The 24054-nt window shown below is 41.8% G+C and overlaps 2 protein-coding genes across 4 annotated transcripts in view; one reads left to right on the forward strand and one right to left on the reverse strand.

The window, feature by feature from the left end:
• REPS2 (RALBP1 associated Eps domain containing 2) overlaps positions 1-2891 on the reverse strand; it is a 96282-nt gene extending 93391 nt beyond the window's left edge. For 2 of the 3 annotated variants that reach the window (XM_036385133.1, XM_036385129.1), the window contains exon 1: positions 2635-2891. In XM_036385133.1, the coding sequence (XP_036241026.1) occupies positions 2635-2862 (228 nt within the window). In that variant the 5' untranslated portion in view covers positions 2863-2891. Of the gene's footprint in view, positions 1-360; positions 440-2634 lie in introns of those variants that run through there. The other variant, XM_054513996.1, reaches the window with a different exon arrangement.
• LOC118684981 (uncharacterized) lies at positions 2861-23209 on the forward strand. The gene is made up of 3 exons (XM_036380300.1): positions 2861-3413; positions 15516-15573; positions 22972-23209. Exons 1-3 carry the CDS (start codon positions 2861-2863, stop codon positions 23072-23074), a joined length of 714 nt encoding a protein of 237 aa, XP_036236193.1. The 3' UTR covers positions 23075-23209.
• Positions 23210-24054: the final 845 nt, after the last annotated feature.

Raw genomic sequence — 24054 nt, forward strand, 5'->3', positions numbered from 1 at the left:
ACTGATTTTTGTCTTAACAGCAAACCCTGCCATTACAGGCAAGGAAGTGGAGAGAGATTTCCTGCGATGCTTGTGAGCATCATCCTGATGAGTTATAAATCTCAATCAAAGAGTATAAGGAAAAACTCCTTCTTTCTCAAAGATTTATCCCACTTATTACACAAGTACAACTGAAGACAACAGCACATGTTTGAGACTGCCACAGCACTAAATGTCAGTTCTGGAAGCATCCTGATTTGTAAAACCACTCCTCAATGAATGCCTTGAGAATAAAAAGCTGCAAATTGCACATTGCTTACAAAACCATCCATAACTGTCTCTTGCAATAGCCCATGCAAGGCCAGAGAATTGTGTTAGTACCTTCTGGACTGTGCTGGCTCTGCTTAGTAGAAATCCAGAATTGGTTTCCAAACCAAATCTCCCCATTTCTGACATGAATAAACTCAGCATGACCATTTCTCAGTCGGCCAGTAGGGATGCTGCCTGTATACAAAGCAGTAAAGTGACAGATGGGGATTTTAAAAAGCATTAAAAAACCCCGAAAAATGTTCATACTCAAAAACTATTTCAAAGAAAGCATGTTATCGTAACCCAAATGAGCTGTCTTGGCCTAAAATAGGTGTTCCCTGTACTAGCAGAAAATGTACACCAGGAATCTCTGTGTATTGCTCCCCTAACTGATAGAATGGTAGGATTTTTTAAAGGGAAAATATTAAATTGCATTTTTGGAATATAGTAAGACAAAACATCAGAAAAATATCTCAATTAACATTGCGGGGTTTTCCCTATTAAAACATCCCCATTTGCAATCTGTTCTTTTTAACTCATTCCATTAATTCATTTTTCCTGAAGTCTCAGTAAATGTAAGAATACCTGACAGGGGTGAGTTCTGAGGACAGGCACACCAGCAGTAGAGCAGAATGCCACTGTGATTAGTGCCCTATAAACAAGAGGGGGAGGGAAGGAAGGAAAAAGAAAAACAGACCCAGATCCCACAGGCCTTATTATCTGAATATTCCTGAAGCCAATTACAGGCTTCTTTGCCAGTAATGCTCTCACCACAGCATAAATATACCTGGAAATAATCTAAAATAGTTTAAAAAAAATCCTTGAATGTCAAAACCAAGCAACCAACAAATCCAAAAACAAAACACCCCAAAACAAAACCAAAATCAATACCTCACCATTTCCAGGCTTAAATCACACATTAGTACCAAAATGACCCTGAAAACAAACTATGGTAATAAAATAACAATAAATTTCACTTATATGATCAGGTAAGAAACCACATAGCTAAAATACGAGTTTTTTTCCATACTTCTTTGAAAAATTAAGTGGCTATTTAGATAAGCCTTTTTATTTGAAATTAAATGTCCTGTTCTTCCTCTTTGCAAACAGAGGAAATAGGAAGAACACTGCTGGTGCTGTATCTATGCGAAATCTCTACTTTCACTACTCCCTTCACCTGCAAGACCAAGGTCACACTGTGGCTCGATACAAGGTAGCAATATAGTGCTTGGTAAGATTTTTGTTTAACTGATCTCGTAAAGAGCACAAATAGGAAGAAAAATATCCTTGAAACACCACAATTTTCATTCAGAATCTCCTGCTCAATTCGAATTTCTATAACACATTAAGAGATGAGCTGCCAGCTATCAGGACAGCAGTGGAGCTCAGGACCTTTGGGCAGTGCCTAGGTACATGACCTCCACTTCATCATAACTTTTTCCTGCTTGATCAGTAAAAGCTATTGAAGAACAAAATTCCTGGAAATAAAAGTTAAATTAATAAATAAATAAACAATCGGGAATCTCCTATCTCTGTTCAGGAAGTATGAGGTAACTACGGTGTGTTAGTTAAATTACTAATCCGCAGGTGGGGAAGACTCAAGTCCGGTTCCTCCCTGTTCCTGGAAACTGGCTGGCACAAGCTTTCTGCCACCCCGGACAAGCTTTTCCTCAAAAAGCAGGAGGGCTCTGCCCCACGGCCCCTGTTGGGGACCACTTTGGGCCTCTGCTGCTCTGACGGGGGAGAGCTGCGCACTTCGCACCTTCTATTCGCGCTCAAGAACTGACATAAAACACCGCAACATCATTTACCCGCGGAGTTTTTATCCACTGAAACAACATTTAGGAAAAAACCCTCAGTGGTAAACCAGAAATTTAGCACATGGCACGTCCTTTCATATAACTGCTTTTATGACTTTCGGGGCCCTTTTGAGAAAGGCGACGGCACCACCGACCTGACAGGGAGAGCCCGCGGGAGCGCAGCCCGGCACAGGGCGGCACCGAGGGGCACGGCCGGCCCTCAGAAGCCCTCAGAACCGCGGAGCGCTGCACCGGCACTGCCAGCGCCTGTGTGGAGGAGGCAGGCGGGCACGGAGCAGCCCCAGCATCGCCGCACGGACCGGACCGGCCCCGCTCCGCTCTGCCCCTGCCGCCGACGGGGCTGTGCCTCGTCCCGGTCCCGCGGGCAGCGCAGGGCACCGGCCCGCCCGCAGCCCCCAACTTCGCGGCGGAGGCAGCGCCAGCCCCTCGCCCGAAGGGCTGCGGGAGCGGGTCCCGTCCCGCACCCCCCAAACCGCCCGCGCCCCGCAGCTCCGGGGGGAGCCGGACCGGAGAGCCCCGGACCCACCTGGTGCAGCGTGTCCGGGGGCAGCTGGGAGGCCCGGAACAGCTCGCCCACACTGCTCCCCCCGGCGGCCGCCTCTGGGGGCGGGCAGCACCGCGAGAAGAGCTCGGAGTAGCGCTGCTGCTCGGTCTCGCTCAGGGGCAGCAGCAGACCCCCGGTGCCGGCGGCGGCGGCAGCGGCGGCAGCGGCAGCAGCAGCGGGGCCGGAGCCCCCCGCCGGCCCCTGCTCCATGGCGGGGCGGCGCAGGCAGAGCCGCTCGGGCGGGCAGCGGGTGCCGCGCCGCCGGGGAGCGGGGGGACGGCCGGGGGGACGGGCGGTGGGGCGGGAGGTGTGGCGGGGCCGGGGGCGGCGCCGCGCTGCGGCGGCGAAGGTGCAGTCCCCGCCCGGTGAGCGCCGCGCCGGCTCCGCAGTGCCCCGGCCGGCCCCGCCTCTGCCCTCCCGCGGCCCCTCCGGCTGCCGCCTGCGCTGCCGGCCTCCCGCTCCTGCCCCGCTGCGGGACGGCCCTCGCGGCGCTCAGCAGCACACGGGCTTCTCCGCAGATCGTGCAATCACGGAATGGCTTGGATTGGAAGGGACCTTAAAGAACGTCTCGTTCCCACCTCCCTGCCGTGGGCAGGGACACCTCCCGCTGGACCAGGCTGCTCAGTGTCCCATCCAGCGTGGCCTTGGACTCTGCCAGGGACGGGGCATCCCTCACACCAGGAGCGTTTTCAAGTACCACCTGCTGCTGAAGGTGCCTCGTGGGCACCCAGAAAAGAAATGGCATCATTCGATACCCTGCAGTGAGTCCTAATCGATTAGCCATGACGGTTCGATAGAGAAGCATCTCACCGTGTTCTCTCTCTAGTTTTTGCTTAACGTGAAGGGCAAAGAGCCCCTTGTTCACTGAGACGAGATTCCTCTTTATTACTCCTTTGTCAGCAGTGGCACTGTAAATGTTCCCTTTACGGGTCGAGCAACACCTCAAAAGTCAGGCAGCTCACCAGTGAGGTGAGAGGGCTGGGGACATCTCAGCCAGGAGGTTGTTTGTGTGTCTCATACTGTTTTTTGCAGCCTTTCTTCCCAGCAGATCTTTAGGGAATTTCAAGGAATAAGCTAATCACAGATTATTACAAGGTGATCCTTGTAAATATCTGTGACCCACAGAGGAGGCAACAAGTTCTCTTCACAGCAGCTTTGGTGCATAATGTCCTGGCCCAGGAGAAATCAGACTGCCTCCTGTTTGTTTCTATCATGTACCATTAGCAATGTCAGGCCAGCTGTGTTAGCTGTGTTCCTGAATGCAAAACATTTGGGAAGTCAATGTGGTTTAATTTTTATATGCTTCTTTACTATTAATTCAGGAAAAAAAAATCCAAATGTAATAGTCTTACGTAACATTTTTACTAAAAATGAGCTCAATTTATGGTCTGTAAAGTCAAAAATAAAATTGCTAGCTTGTCACTTCTGTTCTTGTAAACCAAACATTGTTACCTCTTTTTAAAATCTTTTTAAGCTACTTTTATTATCTCCACACCACGTATCTGTGCCTCCTTCTCACTTGCACAAAACATGCAAACTCTTAATTCCTCTAATCCAAATTGAAGATCTGTTCCCCTTCTCAGTGTCTGGAAAGCTGAATGGGTTGTTAGATACAGCTATTAGCAGGTGAATAATTGATACATGTGTTTAAGGATAGAGTTTTATGGAGAAATCTTTTCTCTTTTAGGGACACTGATTGTCATGGTATTTTCTCATTTTAAAACATATTGTTATGCAGGACAGCAAGATAATTTCAGCAACTGAATCTTGTAGCCCAACTTAAAGTGGCAAATACCTGTAGTAGCTAAAAAAAATTAAGCAAGTCCTTTTGATAAGGCTCTGCAGAGCAGGGAGTGAATGACCACCTGACTGCAAGGAACATCACCTGGAGAGTCCTGAGATGTCACTGGCCTTTTCCTGTATCTCCAGCCAGGTACAGGGTGCTGCTCTGAGGAAATGGTGCCAGCCATGTGGAGAGGATGTAGGACCATACCTAACTATTGCCATATTTAACTATATGACTCATGATAAAATATCTTCAACCTAGCTTATGGAAGAACAGCTGGCGTCCACGTGAACTTGAACAGGAGAGATGTTATCCTGACAAGCAAAAGAAAAGACTGTGAATAGTTTGTGCTAATTGCTTTTTTCTGTGCCTGAAAATGCTCCTTTGTAACTGACCAGCTCAATACTTGTGATGTCTCATCATAACGAGTACACACTTTGCCAACACTCTAGCAGACACCTTTTGATCTTGGTTGATGTATTAGCTAATTCTTCAAAGTTTTTCTAAGGTGGAACCTGGCAGGAAGATTTTGGAAACACACACTGTCCAGAACACAATAGTCTGTTTCACCAGCCACACCTCTTACTGCCAACACACACAGCTGCTTTTTTTTTCTCCTTTGGACATTTTTCTCTTCTTCCTTGACCTTTAAAACTTGCATTCCTCTCTCCGTACAGCCCACTCTCATCAGAAGTTACACAGTGGCTGTGTTCACAACCAGTCTACCCCAGTGTTGTTATCTCCAACATGTTGTCTCCAGGACATGAAAGAAGAGAACCACCCTAAGCTGAGGGGGGAGGCCAGGAGCTCCATGCCTCTCGTGCCTGCAAGGTGTGTGTGAGCCCAGAGGTGCACCTGGTGTGAGCTGACCACCCCTGCTCCCCTTTGGGAAATACAGGGGGTGGGTGCTCAGGCGTCTGCCTGCTCCCTGCAGGTGTTCTGCTCTCAGCAGTGCCAACCACACCAATTTACTCTGCTGCACCCTCTCCTTATGGGGAGTTCCAACCCACCCCATGTGCCAGAGCCGCTTTCTGTACAGTCCAGTGCGCCCTGTGCATTGACATTTATGGCCTTTGTGTGCCTTAAAGTTCTTGTGAGGGTACATTAGTTCAGACTAAGAGGCACTTAATGATAACAAAAGCCATACAAATATCTTAGGAAGAGATACTCAGCCTTCCTGTTTACATGGAAGTTGTGACATCACTACAGGTTAAAAAGCTTCCCTACAACTAAGAAATGCTGCATGTCAGTATCAGAATCTGAACAATCCAAGTATTTTTTGCTGGAAAAAATAGTAATATAAACTGAATTGAAAGCTGACTTATCAAACTATGGCTTAGATCTGTGTGTGGTCCTCCTTTCCTCCCTCCCCACCCAACTAGTAATGCAATTACTTACTCTGAAGTCAGCCAGCAGCAGTCCTGCAAACAATTCTGTGATCACGTGTGGGAGGGAGACAGAGGTCATAGTAAAAAAAACCCAACCAAAACAAATACTACTTCCAAAGATGTGCTAATGGAAATAACAGTAATATGGATGATAGGTATATTTTTGTTCAGGATATAAATTGCTATAAATTGTCGTGATACAAAACCTAACCTCCAGTAAAAAAATTCTCCCAATATTTTAGTATTTAGGAGATCCTGGGAATTTTTATTTGAGCAGTACAACCAAACACAAGTCACTCAAATTCCTCTTTATTACTCCTTTGTCAGCAGTGTCAAAGTCATGTGTTATTTCACAAGTCTTAGGGTTGAGATCATGTCAGACTTGTCCGGGCTCAAAAGGCAAGAGATCTGCATTCCAGCTGACAATGGAAACACTCCATATATCGCCAAGTAAAGCTTTGCAAACTCATGCAAATGGTTGGCTGGAAAACTGTGATTTAGCTTTTCCCAAACCAGCTCAAGTTAATCTCACCCACTATTCCTCATAACAATTCTTTTTATTTACTTTCTTTGCAAAATCAAAGAAGACTTTGATGGCAAGCAACTGGTGGGGCATGTTTCCTGACCTTGGTATCAGACATGCTTGGAATATACTTGCCAAGCCTGCTGTTTGGTGTATAGATTCAGCATGCAAATACTTATATTCTTCTTTGCATTGTTGCTTATATGAAGAGATCATCTTTCTAAAAAAAACCAAGAGAAATGCTTAATGAACTGTACAATTTGATTCCCTATTCTCCAGCTTGTTAACACTTTTAATGCATGAAAAAGACTAAGAAATAGTAACTGTTTTCTACTCTGACCAATTCATTGTTTTCAAAAATTAGATGACATCATAAATTTCACATTGTGGAAGATGCAATTCCTGGCATGTTGTTTGTTTTCTGTAAGCAACTGAGTACATAATGGAGAATTAGAGTTTGTGTCACAAAATATTTTATAAATCTCCATATATTAATTAGTTGGGAGGAGAGGAGGGAAGGAGGGGAAGAGGACCACACACAGATCTAAGCCATACTTTCATAAGTCAAATTTCAATCCAGTTTACATAACTGACATTATTTTTTCTAGCAAACAATAAATACTTGAATTGTTTTGATTTACTGGTATGTAAAGTTTCTTGGTTCCAGGAAAGTTTTGTAACTTAAAATGATATTACAACTAGTTGTGTTTAGAGAGTCTTTTTATAAAGTCCTTTTATGAAGATTAATGCATTTAGCATGAGCTTTAGTTGCAGAAGGCAAAGCCCATGCACACATCTTTGTAAGAGCAAGGTCAAAAAAGTACAGTGCTTTTCAGGAAAGCACAGCCACATTTCCATTGATTTCCACCACAGTGCCTCCAGTTTACTTCTTTTAAAATAATGGCTTCATGTGAAACTGAAAAACAATTTAGGTGCATGTTTGTTTTTAGTTTAGTTTTAGTTTTGAAATATCCACTTACTTTTGTATTCTGCAGAAGCAAAAGGTCACTCAACAAACCAAGCACTAAAACATGTTGTTCCTCTATCATTTGTCCTTCAACTTAGGAAATTCACAAAGCCTTCAGCCACTATTGGAACACCAGGTTTCACCCAAAACACAACAAACCTTACTTTGCAGGGTGATCATTCCCAAAGGTCCTATCATCAGACACTTGAATGCCTGAACCAAGAAATGCTGCCAGGGGAAAATCTATGTAATCCCGTAAGACCCACACAGAAAAAAAAATTAAAATAAGTAAATAAATAAAGTAAAATAAGAATTTATTAATGTCTTCTCCCATAAACACAAGATAAAATGTACAGCTTGCAATATATTCTGAAAGTTAGCTCTATTTTCATGGACAAGGAGAGCAACACATGTTAGGCAGAAGGGGCTGTTGTAAGACACAGGTGATAATTAAAGAAAATCTCTTAGTGCTTTGTGTGGCAGCTCATGTACCATTGCTTGTTTCTTTTAACTACCCGTTACTGGTAACCACACTCCTAAGTGAAAAATAATCACAGAAATGCAGAGACATTAATCACTGCAATGAAGCCATTAATGCAAAGCAAAATGCATATTTTCCATTTGAAGAAATAGCAAGTAAAAAAAAAGTCACTGTACTTTTACTCATCTGTGTCCTACAGCTAATGTGCCACTCAAAATTTCACCTTCAGACTTGGAAACAAACTCTAGTAAGTGTTCTGTTATCAAATAACCTATTGACCATAAAGGGTTTTCAGTACTGCTACTGCAGTCTCAAGTTTCCTATGTAGTTTTGACCTAAATATGTTCTCTTTTGGGCAAATAGTATATGCCCTTATGCCATTTTCCTGGTTACATAGCAAGTGGTCCACCTAATCCTTCAGATAATTCATGAACTCAATATAAACCATAAACAAATCAGCTGCAATTCACTCTGGCTTCTGCTGTTAGTACAGACAGTGGAGATAAACCAACAATAAATTCTATTTATGACTAATTTTCCCAGACCAAAACCAGCTACAACAGTGCCGTTGCAGCTGCAGGAAGTATCGAGGGCTGTACTGTCACTGCGTGGCTCTTCATGCCAAAGGCACGGTAACAGCAGCCAGTGCTGCAATGTGATAGCAGCTCCAGCTCCCAAATCCCACGTGCCAAGACGGAGAAAGCCACAGCGGTTCATATTCCCCAGCAGCCAGAGCTGCATCTCCCTCACCTGCAGCACCATGCCCTGGCCTCACTCCTCCTCAGAAGCTCTCACAAGTTGGGGTTTGTGGGAGCTGGGCAGCTGTGCCTGGTGCAGGGCAGTGGGGCAGGGCTCAGGAGCATGGATGGGATGGTGGAACGGCCCCAAGATGTGCCAGCCACAGCCCTGCTGCAGAACCACTCTGACACTGTCATGTAGGAACCTCCTTTCCCTTCTCCCTCCCCTCTAAGTTCACAACAGATACTTGGGATATTGTTTTCAAAGATAAGAAACCTGAGAGACCTGAGTGGTGTTAGTTTGGATCAGGCTTTTTTTCTCAGCAGCACAGGAGATCTTCTCGTTTTCTAGTAAAGCCCTCCCATAGCAGGGACAGTCAGAGCCCCTGAGGCCACAAACAGGAGATACACAGGAAAAATAACACAGACCATAGCTGGCCTCTCAGTGTCACTGCCAGCCCAAACATCACCAGCTGCTCGTGGTCAGCAGCCAGCAAGCAGGGGAAGGTAGCACAGAGGTAATTCAGCAGCCTCTCTCCCATGTGGAAGGCTGAGCTGCAGAGTTGAACACAAGAGGTCCCACAAGGATTACACAGCTTGACCTGGGCGACAGTGAAGACAGAGCACAAATGGTTTATGGCACGGTCACAGGAACAGCTTTCCCCTGGGAGCCTCTTGCAGAATAGAGCATGATGGTCTCCTCAAATCTGTCTTCAAACTATGTCTCCTGCTCACAGACCCCAGGAAGGAATAGGGGTGGCTAACCCACAGGGTACTTGCTTCTTAGCTCTGGACCAACTTCACTGAATGTATTCTTAATTTCCAGTAATGTGAGAAAAAATGGCTTCTATTCTTTGCAATATATTTAAAGTCTTTCACAGATTTGATATTGAGGTATCTAAAGCCACAATTTAAAATAGGAATAGAATCAGGCCTGAAATAAAGGCTGGTCTGTGCATATACACTTTTTGTGCTATTGAGCACTTTTTGTGCTATTATAAAAATCATATATTTTTAGTTACATGTGTTCATATTGCCAGTATTTGATTGGCAAAGACTAAATATTGTTAGAGTACTATTTGTTTTGTCATACATCATTTTTTCAGTGTAAAAATTCCAGGCAGTTGACAGCTGACATATTATTATTCAGTACAGAGATGAGATATTGAATCTCATCATGGTAAAGAAAGGTGTGTGCAAGAAAGAGAAATTAGTCTTGTGATTGAGGAGTGTATCTCAGTGAGACTCAGAAAAGTGCGGTACTGCTCCTACCTTTGCTACATTTGCTGTGCAACCCTGCAGATTCTTGAGTAGCAGTAAAGTGAACCATTTTCCAATCATACTGCAGTCTTGTGAGATACAGGCAATCTCCTGTGAGATATAGTTAATCTCTTGTGAGATTATTGGGCATTGAGATGTTCTGAAAGGGTGAAGGGGATCAAATATAAAAAAAAGGAAAAAAAAGGGAAAAAAAAGAAAGACATCTCTGCATAGGCAGAGTTTAAGCTCTCTTCACTGGTTCAACCTGCCTCCTGTCTGAGCATTGGCACTGAAGAGCTCAGGTTTGCATGCATGGGTCTGCCTGGACATATCCTGTGTCTCCCCTTGTCATGAAGCACTGCAGGACAAAGCAATAGATGCAGCCTTTCCTGTTTACTACTCTGGGTGTGGTACATCAACTGCTCCTGGCCCTAATATTAGAAAAACAATTGGAATTGGGCCACAGGATGTGTAGCTACTCTCTCATGCTTGGTCAGTTAGATGTTTACAAATATTTCCTACAATACCATTCCAATTCTGCTCATAACTAATATTTCAATCCCTTCTGTTCAGGCGCAGGAACACTGCAGTGAAATTCAGGATTAGTTCTGTCCTGGAAAAGCACAGCTAGAGACAAAAGGTTTTACAAAAGATTGCCATTCTACATTAAACCTTCCACAGATGTCTGGCGGTTTTGCTTTATCAAGCTATTAAAAGTGTCCATGTCTTGTAGCCTTGCAGAAACCTCAAAGGGATCTGCTGAAGCCACAGGTGAAGCATTTCAAACTAGGATGGCTCAAAAGCAAAGCCCTTGCTCCTGGAATCCCTGGGTTTGTAGTGATTATGTACCCTCCTTCCTAGCAAGCAGACAAGCATTTTTGAACAGTTATATTTCTGAACACTGTTGTACTTTGCACTTAGTTTAAAGAATAAACATTTGGCAAGACTTGCCTTCTCTAAAACTGTGCATATTTGAAGGGAGGAATATTTCTCATGTGTTGATTATAATTTGATGAACATGCCATGTAGTTAATTTGAGGGAGTAAGAATTGTTCAGATATCCTGGTTTGGGTTTTTTGGTTTTGGTTTTTGGGGTGTTTGGTTTTTTGATGGTTAGTTGGTTTTTTGGTGGGAAGGTTGTGGGTTTTTTTTGCAAAGTTTTGGTTTTGGGTTTTGTTTGTTTGTTTTTTTGTCTTTCAAGGTAAATAAAATACAGTGTTATGAATAAGATGCAGGTTTATGTTCTTATATAGTTACAAAAGAGTCTACTTATTTCTAGAAGAGAGTAGCTGTCAATGCTATATTTATACTGTCAGTGTTGTATTTATTAACTAGCGATATTGGAATAAACCAATATGAATAATTTCATAAAATATGAATATCTACAGTCAAAACCAGAGTATGGGATGGGGGGGAATTGCAGGGGAGGGAAATTTTACTGTGCTTTGTAGCATAACTGAGTGTTTCTGGTGGTAACTCTTGGTACCCAAACACAGTCAGGTAATCCCTGAGAGCAAGATCTTTTTGTACATGCTTACCTTTAAGATCCATGAAAGAATACTGAATTTACACAGGACTGGACACAGCTGCTAAATTAAGCATGTGCTGGTTAATGGCCTAAAAATTTACTGTAAGAGAGATATCACTGCAGTAGATTCGTAATAAATGACCATGCCAGATGAGGCCTGATCTCAGTAGGATTTTCTATTTTGGTGAATTGTCGTTGAGGCTTTCATGGAACAGAGCATCCTGAGCAGGCATGTGAATGAAAGTCATCATCTAAAAAGTCAAACAACTTTTCCAGTTATAAGAAATGGGATGGAAAGAAAATTAAATACAAACAAAAGGGAAAGCTAAAAAGAATAGCTAAGCAGGATGACTGGGTGTAAGTTCTGCAAAATCCTTCAATATTTAAAAAATGTATAGGAATTAAAAAAACATATAGGCAATTATCAGCTTTCAGACACATATTTCTTCTAAGATATCCACATTAAAAATATTTCAACAAGGAGAGAAAAGATTATGGTATTGCAGGGTAATATCAAAGATGCTTGAAATTCACAATAGAAAACCAGTCCTTCTGGGACATTCAGTGAACAGATGTTCAGAGAGCCTGCTGCTTGCAGTAGTTACAAACCAAAACCCTGTGATAAATATTATAGATGCTGAAGTCTGCAAGAAGGACAGATTCTCCTTTCTGGATTTTTTAATGTCAGCTCTAGTAATCTTTGATCTTATAGATTCAGAAAAATCCAATTATCTTATCCTGAGAAAACGTATCAGAGATATGAAAATGGAAAGTAATTTAATTATCAGCATTCCTAATGTAAAAAAAAAAAAAAATCAAGCCAAACCAACCAGCTTTTTTAGTTAAAAAAGGCCAGGACAGAACTTTTTTAGTTAAAAAAAGTTCTTCTCTTCTGAAGGCTTGACAATGTCAGCATTAGATTTTATTTGCAGCAATCACTCAAGCCAGTGCATGGCAATCTCATAACATTATTGAAATATTTTCTAATTCCTTAGTAGAACTTTCAGGGTTTTTTTTCTTGCTTTCTGCAGTTCTGTGGTTACTGATGGAAAAGAATCAGCTTGTTGATCCCTCTTGCCTTTCCTGAAGTTCTGTCCTGGCCAGATATGTATTGCTCAAATTCCAAAAGCACTTGCTTGTAGCTTCTCTGGATCATCTGTGAAATTCAGCCTTCTATGCTACAGGGAGAGAAAGCACTGTAGCTGCCACAGCAGCTAGTAGCCAAACCCTATATTATCTGCTAAATGAATACTGAGAAAAATCTTCATGCTCAGGAGGAAGAAAGTAGCATGCAGTTGGCAAGGCAGCTATATTAAACCAGATACCAATCTCAGCAGAACCAGAATTAATTAAGAGTAATTGAAATCTACTTCCCCACTGAAGAGAGTAATTTTTTTTATGAATATATATTTTCTTATCTTTATGTTCAAACCTTTAAGATTATGATCACATTTTTAAATGTTACTTTGGTTTGATAACTGAAAATTATATCTGATGATAGATGCCATTGTATTAGGATTGTTCTAGATAAAACATCTTATAAAAAAAATATTGAGTTTAAGAAATAAAGTGCCCCACAATTAGGAAATATCACAAGCAAGAAGCCTACACAATGTTATTTTTAGCCTTTTATGGGCACAAAAGCTGAAAAGTGAAAGGTAAAATAAGTTCCTTAATTTTCAGCCATACTTGCTAAATAGTGATGGCATTTACCAGATTATCTGCAACGTGGTAGATGTGGTCTTACTCTGTACAAATATTCACAGGCACAGATTATGCAGTCTGGTCTGACTTCTAAGGGTATGGTGAATTTTTAGCCATATTTCATAATACAGCTTGCTTCTACTTCTGCAGTACTAAAACATCACCAAGAAAAAAAATTATCTTTTCTTTTGCAACACTTTTACACATCTGTGCAAATTTAATTAACTATGTAGCCAATGAGGCAAGAATAAGGCCCATGGCTGCTGGAGGGAATTCTACTCTGTAATTGAATGAGCCCACGTGGATCTCAGCTCTGAAATCAGATGAAATGCAGACTGTTGTGTTTACCTATGGCCCTGCTGACTGTATTGGTTTCCTCAGGAGTAAAGATCCCTATCACCCTACTGCACTAATGACAGGGCTGGTCTGTAACAAAATTCCTCACAGTGAGGAACAGTCATATGTTAAGAGAAAAGGGAATACAGAGGGGAAAAAAGCTCAGCTTCTTCCTTTTTTTCAATACTGTTCAAGATATTAATTGCTGAACATGAAGCACATAAAAATATCTGAATATTGATTTCCTCACGGTGCTGATGTTATCAGTTGTGCTCCTTTCTCTCCAGTGTCATCTGTTTGCCCAATTCTGTTGGTCTTTTACTTCTGCTACTTAACAGCAAAAGCTGAGGATATTACTGCCTCCCAGTAATAGTTGGTAAACAGATGCTTTTCAAAGCAACAGCTGCACTTTCACAAAAAAACTTTAATTTTCTTTTACAATTTTACAATGAGATGAAGCAGCTGGAATGCTTTGGAGACAAAGGAGCTCATGAATAATTCACTTGACACCTTTATACTGAAGTATGGGTGTCTCCATTAAATAAAATTGCCTCCTGTCAAGGGCAGCTAGAGGGTCTGGGGAGGAAGGCAATGTTGTTTCCATTTGAGACCCCAGAGAATGATGATTGACAGCAAGGTGGAATTTATTGTCAATATATTTTTTTTAAACTTTTTGTTTATTATTACCCTTTAAATAATTTCAATACAAAAATCACTTGAGTTCAGTACTCCGGAAAATAATGCAAAGTGAAAAAAAATTCAGCAGGTTTATAGATTACAAATGCTTGTGGCCAGTGAAAAAGAACAGATTATACCTATTTACACATATGGCTAAAATTGCCTACTGCAGCATACAAGGTGTTTTATCCATTTTTTAATATGAGTTGGTGCTGGACACCCTCCTAAGTGTTCCTGAGGGGTGCCTGGGGTTCCCCCCCAGAGCTGGCTCAGCAGGGCCAGCGTCCTGGGGTGGTTCTGCACCTTATCTGTGGGTTGCAAGCACCTGCTGGAGCATGGCTTTGTTAGGATCTAGCCAGATCCTTGGCATTCTTCCTCACACACACATCTGAGGCAGAGCATAAGCTGCAGGCACATCCTTGTGCTGTCTCACTGGCAGCACCATAAGAGATGCCACTGTGGTTAATTGCTGCAGAGTAAGAGTGCCAATCTGGCTCTGGATGTGGATGGAAGCATGGAGTCTTTCTCTGTTGGTAGAGAAGGCTGCAGGGATCTGAAGCAAGGCTAGAGCCTGCAGCTCTTCTCCAAAATACCTGCCTGCTCAGATCCAGTAACATCTCAGCTTTCAAGCAAGCCCCTAAAGCTCACACAGCACGTAAATGTTACTGTTGGCAGGTGTGAGGGAGCAGGCAAATGTCTTAATCAGGTGCTAAACATTGCATTTAATAAATTGCACAGACAGAAAAGCTGGGACAGGCTTACAGCAAAGAAGATACTGAATAACCGGCAGAAGGGGCACAGGCCTTCAGTCAAGGTGTCTCAAGAGGGAGATATGTGGAGGAAGCCGTATCAAGGTATTTAAAATGTTTTGGGGAGCTGGTCTAGAAATAACAGTGAACTACCCTCCTTCCAACCAGGGAACCTGCAAACAAGACTGGAGTAAAAAAGAGGGAGAATTTACAGGCTAGTTCTGCAGAGGGATTCCATGTGTGCAGAACTACTACTACAGAATCAGGAATGTTTGTTCATGTTAGTGTATTACTCAGTAGAAAAGCTGAATATACTAATGCAGGAAAATGCACCGTTATTCCACACACCATTTGAGAATAATCTTGTGTCAGTAGAGTCCCCTGGGCAGAGGAAAAAAAAAAATCCATGTTAAAAAATACTTTCTGATTTCCAGTCACCCCTGTGTAGAGAGCTTGACCACTAGAAGTACTGAGGATGTGTCCATACTGCAATCAGTGTGTGACTGCAGCCTGCAGAGACACTCCAGAATGAACTTATGGGGAGGTGGTTTGGAGAAAGATGCTGCAGCATCTCAGGGTGGCCAGCACACCGAATGTTTATCCGAATTTTTAAATGAGCTTTGGGGCCTTTACTGACCCATGTGTATCATATCCTATTGTCTCTTTAGCTAGTCTCGAGCTACCTTCAGTACATCTCCTTAGGTTATACCTCTGTCTCTGCCTTAGGGAAGAGATGCCATGAGATCTGTGACCTGACCATGACCTCGCAGCTGGTGAAGGAAAGGTGAGTACTCTGAGTATCACTAAAAATCTCCCACTAATGTTTTTTTACACATTTCCACCCTCAACTGTGTGTATTTGTGAACACTGCAAATAGCTGCAGCCTTCTAGACAAAACTACTCTATTAGAAAGATAAATTTACTGTCTACCCCAGCTAGATACAAGAAGCAGAGCTGATCCCACTGGGAAGGTTTTGACCAGCTTTAATGAGAGCTCTTCTACTTGCAGGTACTTTTTGATGACAGTGCATCACTGCTATTTTGAGTCAGCCCGAGTTTGGTGCACTGTGAAGAATTTTGTTCTCAGTGATTCAGCTGCAGTGCTGTTAGCAGCATTAGCATGGACAGTGCTGCCAGCAGAAACCTCAGGAGCAAGGATAACTGGCATGATACTGAGAGCAATACAAAGCTGTTGACAAATACAGCTCTTAGTACCACTGACTGTGCTAAGCAAGGATGGAAAGCCTCCTGCAGCTTGCTTGGTACAAGCACAAGTGCAAAGTCATTTCTTGGGCTTTCAGATTGTCTGGCTGAAGCAAGGAACACTATGGGAGGCTGCTGAGTGATGCTGTCTGGCTATGATCCCGTGCTAAAAATACAGTGGAAGATAACTGCTGGTCTTTTCAGAGTTTTTCTCCTCAGTTTTCTGTGGCTTTTATGCTGTGCATAAACAGTGCTGAATGGGAAACAGAGCACCTCATTTTTTCACTGAACCTCAAAGCTTCTTTAGTCTGGTACTCTTTTTTGCTCCTAGCTGCATTTCTGTGAAGATGTTTCATAGTCCTAGCATGCTAGCAATTACAATTTATTAAATTCTAGTGAGAACTTTACACATTCTTTTACCTCTCATTGAGGACAACTGACAATTTAGGGACAAAAACATAACATCTGTTAAATTTTAGGTCAGTGAACTTCTAGCCTTTCATTCTTCATGCAGAATTTCTAATTCAGTATTTTGAAAGCTGCATTTCAAGGCAAAAATCAAATAGTATCTCCTTTTTCATATGGTGGAAAAGAGAAACTTCTCAGTAAACTATCTCCTGAGTGACTAATTGCCATACTTCTGGAACTGATGTACATGAGCATCATCTCTATTCTGAACATCCTTATCACCATTTCCAAGGGGTTTGTAAGGGATGACAAAAAGCTGTGGTACGGAAATTACTGGGATGGCAGATTAGAATTCCAAGGCTTTTGTGCTTTTTCATTTTAGAAGCAGTTGCAGTGATTTAAGAGGCTGCCAATCCTTACTTCTCTCACTGCCCAGACCCGGTTACATTTTCCAAATCTCTTACAAGTAACATTTATGTGATTCTAAGCCAATATCATATGAAATCTAGCAGCTCAGAATCAGCTGCCTCACAGTTATTTGGGTTCTGTTACTAAACTACTAGATTTCACAGTAAAGTGGCTAAAGGATCATTTTGCTCTACTGATTCCAAAAGGGAGGACATTGAAAATGTGGCTGTGCTCACCTCTGGCAGGAGAACAACAAAGAGTTGGTCAATAACAATTTATATTTTTGCAGCTATTTCTTCACTGAATGTGTTTCCAAGACCTAAGCTACAATTCTGCAAAACCAAAGGGAATAAATGCAGAGTTAAACTCTTCAGCTGATCACCAAGTTAGTTACTGCACAAACATTTTCTAAGTGCTGTGTAATTTTAGTGACTCCTAATTGCTTGCAAGCCACTTAAATAAATCTAGTCAAATAAACCAAACCTTTCTAAGAATCATAAAAGAAAAACTACTCCCTTTGGCTCCACAGTCCTCATTATTTGGCTAGATGCATTTGTTGAGACAGAGCTCCACTAGACTGATTCAAGCCAGGAGAACAAATCCCATATTCCAGATGACAAAACATTTTCCATCAGGTTATCTTTCAGAGGTAAATCTCTTATATTGGCAATTCCTGTCTTGTGACTAAAATTTATTGCAATTGAACTGAATACTCTTTATTTTCAGAGACAATCAATGCCAGTTTGAAACGGTCAATAACCCGTAATAACTGAAAAAGTGTCAAACCCTAGTGTGCCTAATCTTAGGAGAAAATAATGAAGTATAGATTTTAAAAAGGTCTTTACTAAAATTTCTTCATGTGCACTAACAATGGAGAACTTGGGAAAATGCATGAACGGTTCCATTTTATTCTGCAGCTGACCTAACACAACACATCTGCACCCCTGAGTATATGCAGCAAGAAGAAACAGCTTGAAATATGTATTTGCAAGGCTTACATTAGTCATCATTAAAATGTTTTTGTACCCTGAGTGACCTGCTGAAAGAACTGAGTTTGAATGCTTGGTTTGGGGGGTAGGGGGAGTTTCAGTTTTGACAATAAAAAGTATAATTTCTTCATATAAGCTTTGCATTTTCATATAAGTTGTGACACACCCACCCACCATTTTCTTTGGGATATTAGGAGGAATACTGGTTAGAAAGCAGGAGTAGTAGCCTGGGGTCAAAGGCAGGTATCCAGGCATGTAAAAAGATGTTCAGTTGACTTCACTGCAGAGTGATAATTAGTTACACTCAAATGATGTCCCTTGAGGTAATGCACTTGAGAGCAAATCTGGCATGCAGCTCAAAGTTTTCTGGGGCCATAGCCTTGGATCCTCAGCCAAATATGCTCAGATGTATTGCAAGTTTCTTTACAGGAAAAGGTGGAAAAGCTTTTCTTGCCATTAGAGTGTATAAAGGTAGGTAACAGAAATACTGGAACTGGTCAGAGTGGAAATCCACAACAGCATGGGAAGAAACAATGGAGCAAAGCAGCAAAGCTGCAGCACAGTGGAAAAGCCATTCCTCTCCCTGTAATCTCAGCATTGAGACAGACCATAGTCATAAAGATATGTGAAATGAAGAAGCAAACAGAACAGGAGCAATCTTATTGAATATTTATGGAGGATAAAATAAACAAGGTTGTTCAGCGAAAATATTGTCCCATAATAACAGTTGATGCCTAGAGAGTTTAAAAACCTGTCCAGACCCATTTGTTGTCTCCCATAGAGAGGAACCCAAGAGATGTAGTGAGGACCTGAAAGCTATTTGCTGCTGCCTTCCATGGCATACTGGTGATCCTGGCAAAACTGGTCAGGCATGCACATGTCTTAGTGCTTGTAAATATGTGGGCATGAGAGTGTGAGTGGGTAAAATCAACTTACTTAGGGAATTGTAAATTAAAATCATGTTCTACTCACCTATGGTCTTGTACTGCCTTTTGTTGCACTAAAAACCTATGAGGACAATGTATCTCCAGTTACGTAATACTTTGCTGGGGACATGCTCTTTTCTTGAGCTGAATGGATCAGAAATTCTCATTCTGTTCTCACAACACTTCCTTGAGAAATTTCTGGTTTGGGAAATTGTGGGCAAATGGAATTCTCCAATATATATACACCAAGTCAAACTTAGTTAATGGTTTTGAAAGTGAAATTGGACAAGTTTGGATGGAAATATATGGCATGATTGCTTATGGCTCTGGTAACTTTGTTAAAGTCTTCCAAGTCAATATCCTGAATTTGTGTGGTCAGTGCAGATGCTATTATCATACAGCTGTGTAGAGCAAAATGGCCCAGAAATTCTCTGACAGTTCACCCTTCAGCAAACAAACAGGACATCACAAGAAACAGAGTGAACAGTATGTTTTAGCTATGAGAGATGTGTTTTTTCCACATTTCTTTGCTTGTTCTTTCCATATCTGCTTTGTTTCGGGGAGAAAATTACAATTTTGGTGCAAAGCAATGTGCACATGCACACAAACCCAGATATTTCCTGCCATCAAAAAAGTTTAGAAATATAGCCAATAGCCCACTTGCACAGAACTCCACAGCACTTGCTGGTGTAAGTTAGACATGGCTTCACCCAGCTGATGGCACAAATATGTGGTGCTTCCAGCCCTCACCCATGAGAAAATTAGTTTGCAGAATGCTGTAAGCCCTCTGCCTATTTCAGCATTACTCTATGCAATAAGCCAAATGTTAGTTGCTATGCATTATATTCATTAATTTTCATGGAGTTTCTTATTTTGCTTTTCTCTTTGCTTGGCAGCAACACATATGCCAAAAAAGGTTTGGTTTTTGTCCTCTTTTAACACAAGTTCTCTATGCTAGTAAGAATTTCTGAAGTGAACATGATCCTGTTAGCAGAAAGGGTCAAAGACCCACTGGTAGTCTCTGTTTTATGCTGTAAGATCACTTAGTAGGCATTATCAAGGTCCTGCTGCATTCTAAACACAAATAAATGAGAATCCTGAATAAAACTTTTACCTCCTGTATGGCACCAACTCCCAAACCAGTTCTGTTGCCCAACATTTGCAAGATTTCAGTGGCAGCAGCTGATTTCTCACTTTCCTCTGAGACAGTAGCTACTTTGGCACTTCTTCAGGCTTCGTGTTAAGGTGCTGTTATCCCAGAAAAACGAGGGGCAAGCTGATGTCTGAAAAAAACCCAGGCATCATGGCATATTATTACATGCTGTCTTACCCCACTCAGAACAGGTCTTTACACAGACCTGATTTTGCATTGTTATGTGAACAACACATAAATTCCATTATCAGTTACTTGGAAAAATGCTACTTAAATACAACGTATTTCAAGGATTCTATTATATTAAAATAGCTTTATTGTCTTCATGGCACACTTTTGAGTCTTAAGAATGAATTACAAGTGTTACCAGACTCTCATAACATGGGGTTTTGTATTCTTTTATCCCTTCTTTGGAGGTGGGTTCTGTGCTTTCAATTTTGGCATTACCTTTTTTCCCCCCTTGCTACTAAGTGCCCATGTTGTTACTTATCTGTATTATATTACAAAAACTTTGTTAAATAAATGTGCCTGGGATTTGTGCTGAAAGGGGGGAAATTTATTATCCTTAGTTCTTGTAGCAGTTCAGTCCCAATGAAACTGGAATTGCTCTGTGTCCACACTCTCTGACCACCATCTCCTACACACTTAAGCCTTAAGAGACACAAATGCCTCCCTACAGGAGAGGCTGTGGGTAGCTGTACCAGTCCAAGGAAAAGTCTGAGGGAAGAACCAGGTTTCACTTCCCTGGGGCCCTCCTTTTCTCTGTGGCTGATTGTGAGAATGTGCTACATTGCCCCTTAACAACCTGTGGTAAATTCTTCCCTTCCCTTTCTCTAAGTGTATTGAGACAGGAGTGTTTCCACATTTCAGCCCACTTCAATTTCTTGTGTTCCACATGTTACCAGACTATTTCTCTTCTGAACTCTTCTGTGGGATCTGAAAGCATGCTAGGCCTTAATAAAACACATACAAGATCAACAGTATACTGCCCCTAGATATTTCCACTGCTGAGCCAAGTAAGTGGAGAGAAGAGACTGATGAATGACTCCATGGCCACACATGGGAAAGCGGGAAAAGTGTTTCCAAATGTTCTGTTAAAACCTGTAACATATTTTTTAAAACTTTCACATTTCAAGTCAAAATCCCCTGAGACATAATTTCTGACCTTCAGTATCTTTAACTCTGTGTTCCCATATGTGCCACTGCCAAAATGCTGAATAGGCATTTAAGATTTACTTTTAGTACATCATTTTAGCTTACAAGATGCTTACTGTGAATCCAGAAACTTTGTTCTGAAATTGGTGCAATTTCACTGCAAATACTAAACACAGCATATAATGCTACCTAAGCAAATGCCACTGAGGCATTACAGATGATCAGATACCAACATGTTTAAGAAATATATGCAAAGAGTACTTGAAAGTCTACCAAAAAGTTATATTCCTTTCAACAAAAAATATCAAAGAAACAAAGTGCTTTATGTCTAACACTAGCATGTACCATGAATAAAAGTGGATCTGTAGAGTAAAAAAATTGTTTTTGAGGACCTTGACTCCATGCTAAATATATTTTATGGGGGTGTTAATAATTTTAGATTTTCTTTTGTCTGACCCCCTCATTGGCAGGTGGAAGATATTTCTGATTTAGTTTCTCTCATGAAGGATTCAGTGAGCAGTGCTCTGTCTGCAGTGTAAACTGAAGTGCACTAAGTGGGGGCAATCACAAGATTTGCTTCCAAGTTCACTGCTGCTCCAAACTAAAATGTTAATATTAACCCCACAAGACTTGCAGTCAGGGTTCTAAAACAACTCCTTTGAGAGGTAACCAAATTAAAACAAAAAACCCCGAACGTGGTTTTATCTGAAAAGTTATCTATCCCTTTTTCTTACTTGCTTATTTCATCCAGACACAGCTCTTCCCCAAGTATTCACAAAGCCACACTGTCTCTTTCAAATTCAAATTTCAATTCTCTTTCTATATTTCCTTTGCTGCCAGGGAGGTTGCAACCATGAGAACTGCTTATTTTGCTCACCAATAATTGCCACCTTGCACTGCCCTGTCTTCCTGTATCCAACTGTCTTGTTATCAGAATCCAAGAGAAGGATTCATCTTCAGGTCAAAGACTGGCATCTCCCCTCATCTCCCCTCAGTGTCTGCAGAGCTCTGACAGAATGAGGTGCTGCCCTGTGCCTGTGGCATGGAGATGTTACAGCAGCACCTCACTAATAACAGAGCCATTCTGCCATCCAAGCTAGTGCATCTGCGTCACTCCTCCATCAAGAAATGAGGTTATTCACGCCCTCCTTAACCTCCCATGTGCAATGGTTTTTAAAGTAAGACAGAGCCAAAAATTACTTTTCACACAGAAATATGTTGTCATGTAATCTATACTTGTCTCCCTAAGCTTCAGCAAGAAAACAGGTCCTTCCTAAGAAACAGGGCAGAGATGTTATCTTAACAGTTATCACTGCTCTACTCTTCCCCCACTGCACCTCACAGCAGAGAATCATGGAAAAACAAACCAATAAAGCTAAACATTAGCATTCTGGGCATAGGGCTAGAAACCTGAGCTAGGACTAGCAGTCAGCAGTTCTGATTTCCTAAATTACTTTGGCCAAGTTGCTTAGGCCCTGTTTACATTAGATTTCCAGCTGTATGGAGTAATAGTTAAAATATGAAAGAATAAGTTTTTCTAAAGCCCCTAGTGCTAGGGATTTCCTCAGTTGATGGATGCTTAGCCTCAGATACCTTTTAAAGAGGCTCTCTGCAGTATCTCAAATCACAAGATGCTTTTAGAATTCAGGTTTTATTTAATTTGATCCAGTTGTGCTGTCTCTCAGCAAAGCAGCAATTTTGTTAAACCCTTTTCCTTTAAAGAAACCCCTTTGAAGACTATTTTAAATGTATGTCAAATAAGGTCTCAATGGTGTCCCGTGACAATGTGAGTTCCTGTACTCGTATTTAGCTCAGTTGTCTCCCACCAAAGTCCTAATTATATATCCTGCTTATACCAGTAAGTAAGAAGAACTTTTAAAGCTTTCCTCCCATGTCAGCAAATGAAAGCGTGTGAATGGAGTTTTCACCTTCTGTCTCAGGTTCTACATCTGCAGAAGACAGACAAGTGGCACAGAGACAATACTCTTAGCTGGGTGGTTCACAGAACTGAACACTCCTGACTTAGCACTGAACCAGCACTAGAGTGCTACAGTTATTGACTTTCATGGCCCATGGTGCAATCTCACAACTGGTGCAAACTAATCTGAAACCAGAACCTGAATGAACCAACCCTGCTCTTGCCCGTGGCCATGACCTCCCCTTGGTGCTAAGCTTAAAACCAGGAAGACATGCAATGAGAATGCTCAGTCTGATCATCTGGCTGAAAATCAACTCTGCAAAAAACCCAAAAGTCAGCTACCCTGGGGATCTGATTCAGCTCCCCACTGACCTCGTGAATGTTAGCACTGGGCAGAGCAGAAGAGTGGTGAGCAAGAGGGGAGACCATAATATTATTATGGTCTTACACTGGCTTAAACTGTTCATAAAAATATCCTCTGAAATGTTTAGCAAGATGGCTTTAGCAGCATTGAACTGGTCACAGGGAATATAAGAATGTGTTAAGTACTGGCATGATAAGGCCATGCCACTATCCCTGTTTCTCTCATTTCTGAACCTGCAGCTAAACCACTTCAGCCAAGTCACCAGCGAGAAACTAGCAGAAACAACAGCAATGTTTATTTGCTTGGGTACCCACCAATTTTAGAACTGACTGCAGAAATGCAAACAGGCACCAACCTGGTCTCAGCAGATGTGTCTGCCTGTTCCTTCTTCCCTTACATGATGCCCACACTGTGAATCCACAGTTCCTCTGGCCCCAGCCTCTGCCTCCCAAAGCAAAAAGCTGCGTAGATGTCTGGTGTGACACCTGTCCATTAATGCACACTCTGTGCAGGACTGCGGTTCTTGGTATTTCAAACCTTGGAAAGAAGACAATATAAAAATCAAAATCTCTAGAGCTTCCTAAGACTGCATGTGAGGGTGTTCTGCCATAATGACTGAGTAAATCAAACAGCATAAACAAAAACCTTCATTACCACAAAAACAGGATCAGTGAGCTGAAACAGCTTGGCATGGTTCCTGTATCAGTGGATTCACCTCTGAGATATCCCAAACCTTGAAGA

Source organism: Molothrus ater, chromosome 2 (genome assembly GCF_012460135.2).
Source record: "Molothrus ater isolate BHLD 08-10-18 breed brown headed cowbird chromosome 2, BPBGC_Mater_1.1, whole genome shotgun sequence".
Lineage (NCBI taxonomy): Eukaryota > Metazoa > Chordata > Aves > Passeriformes > Icteridae > Molothrus > Molothrus ater.

Coding starts and splice junctions, on each gene's coding strand:
- LOC118684981 (XM_036380300.1), top strand. CDS start 2,861: ATGGCGGGGCGGCGCAGGCAGAGCCGCTCGGGCGGGCAGCGGGTGCCG. Junction 3,414..15,515: donor GCATCATTCGATACCCTGCA/GTGAGTCCTAAT, acceptor TCTCTGCCTTAG/GGAAGAGATGCCATGAGATC. Junction 15,574..22,971: donor TCGCAGCTGGTGAAGGAAAG/GTGAGTACTCTG, acceptor CTTCTGTCTCAG/GTTCTACATCTGCAGAAGAC.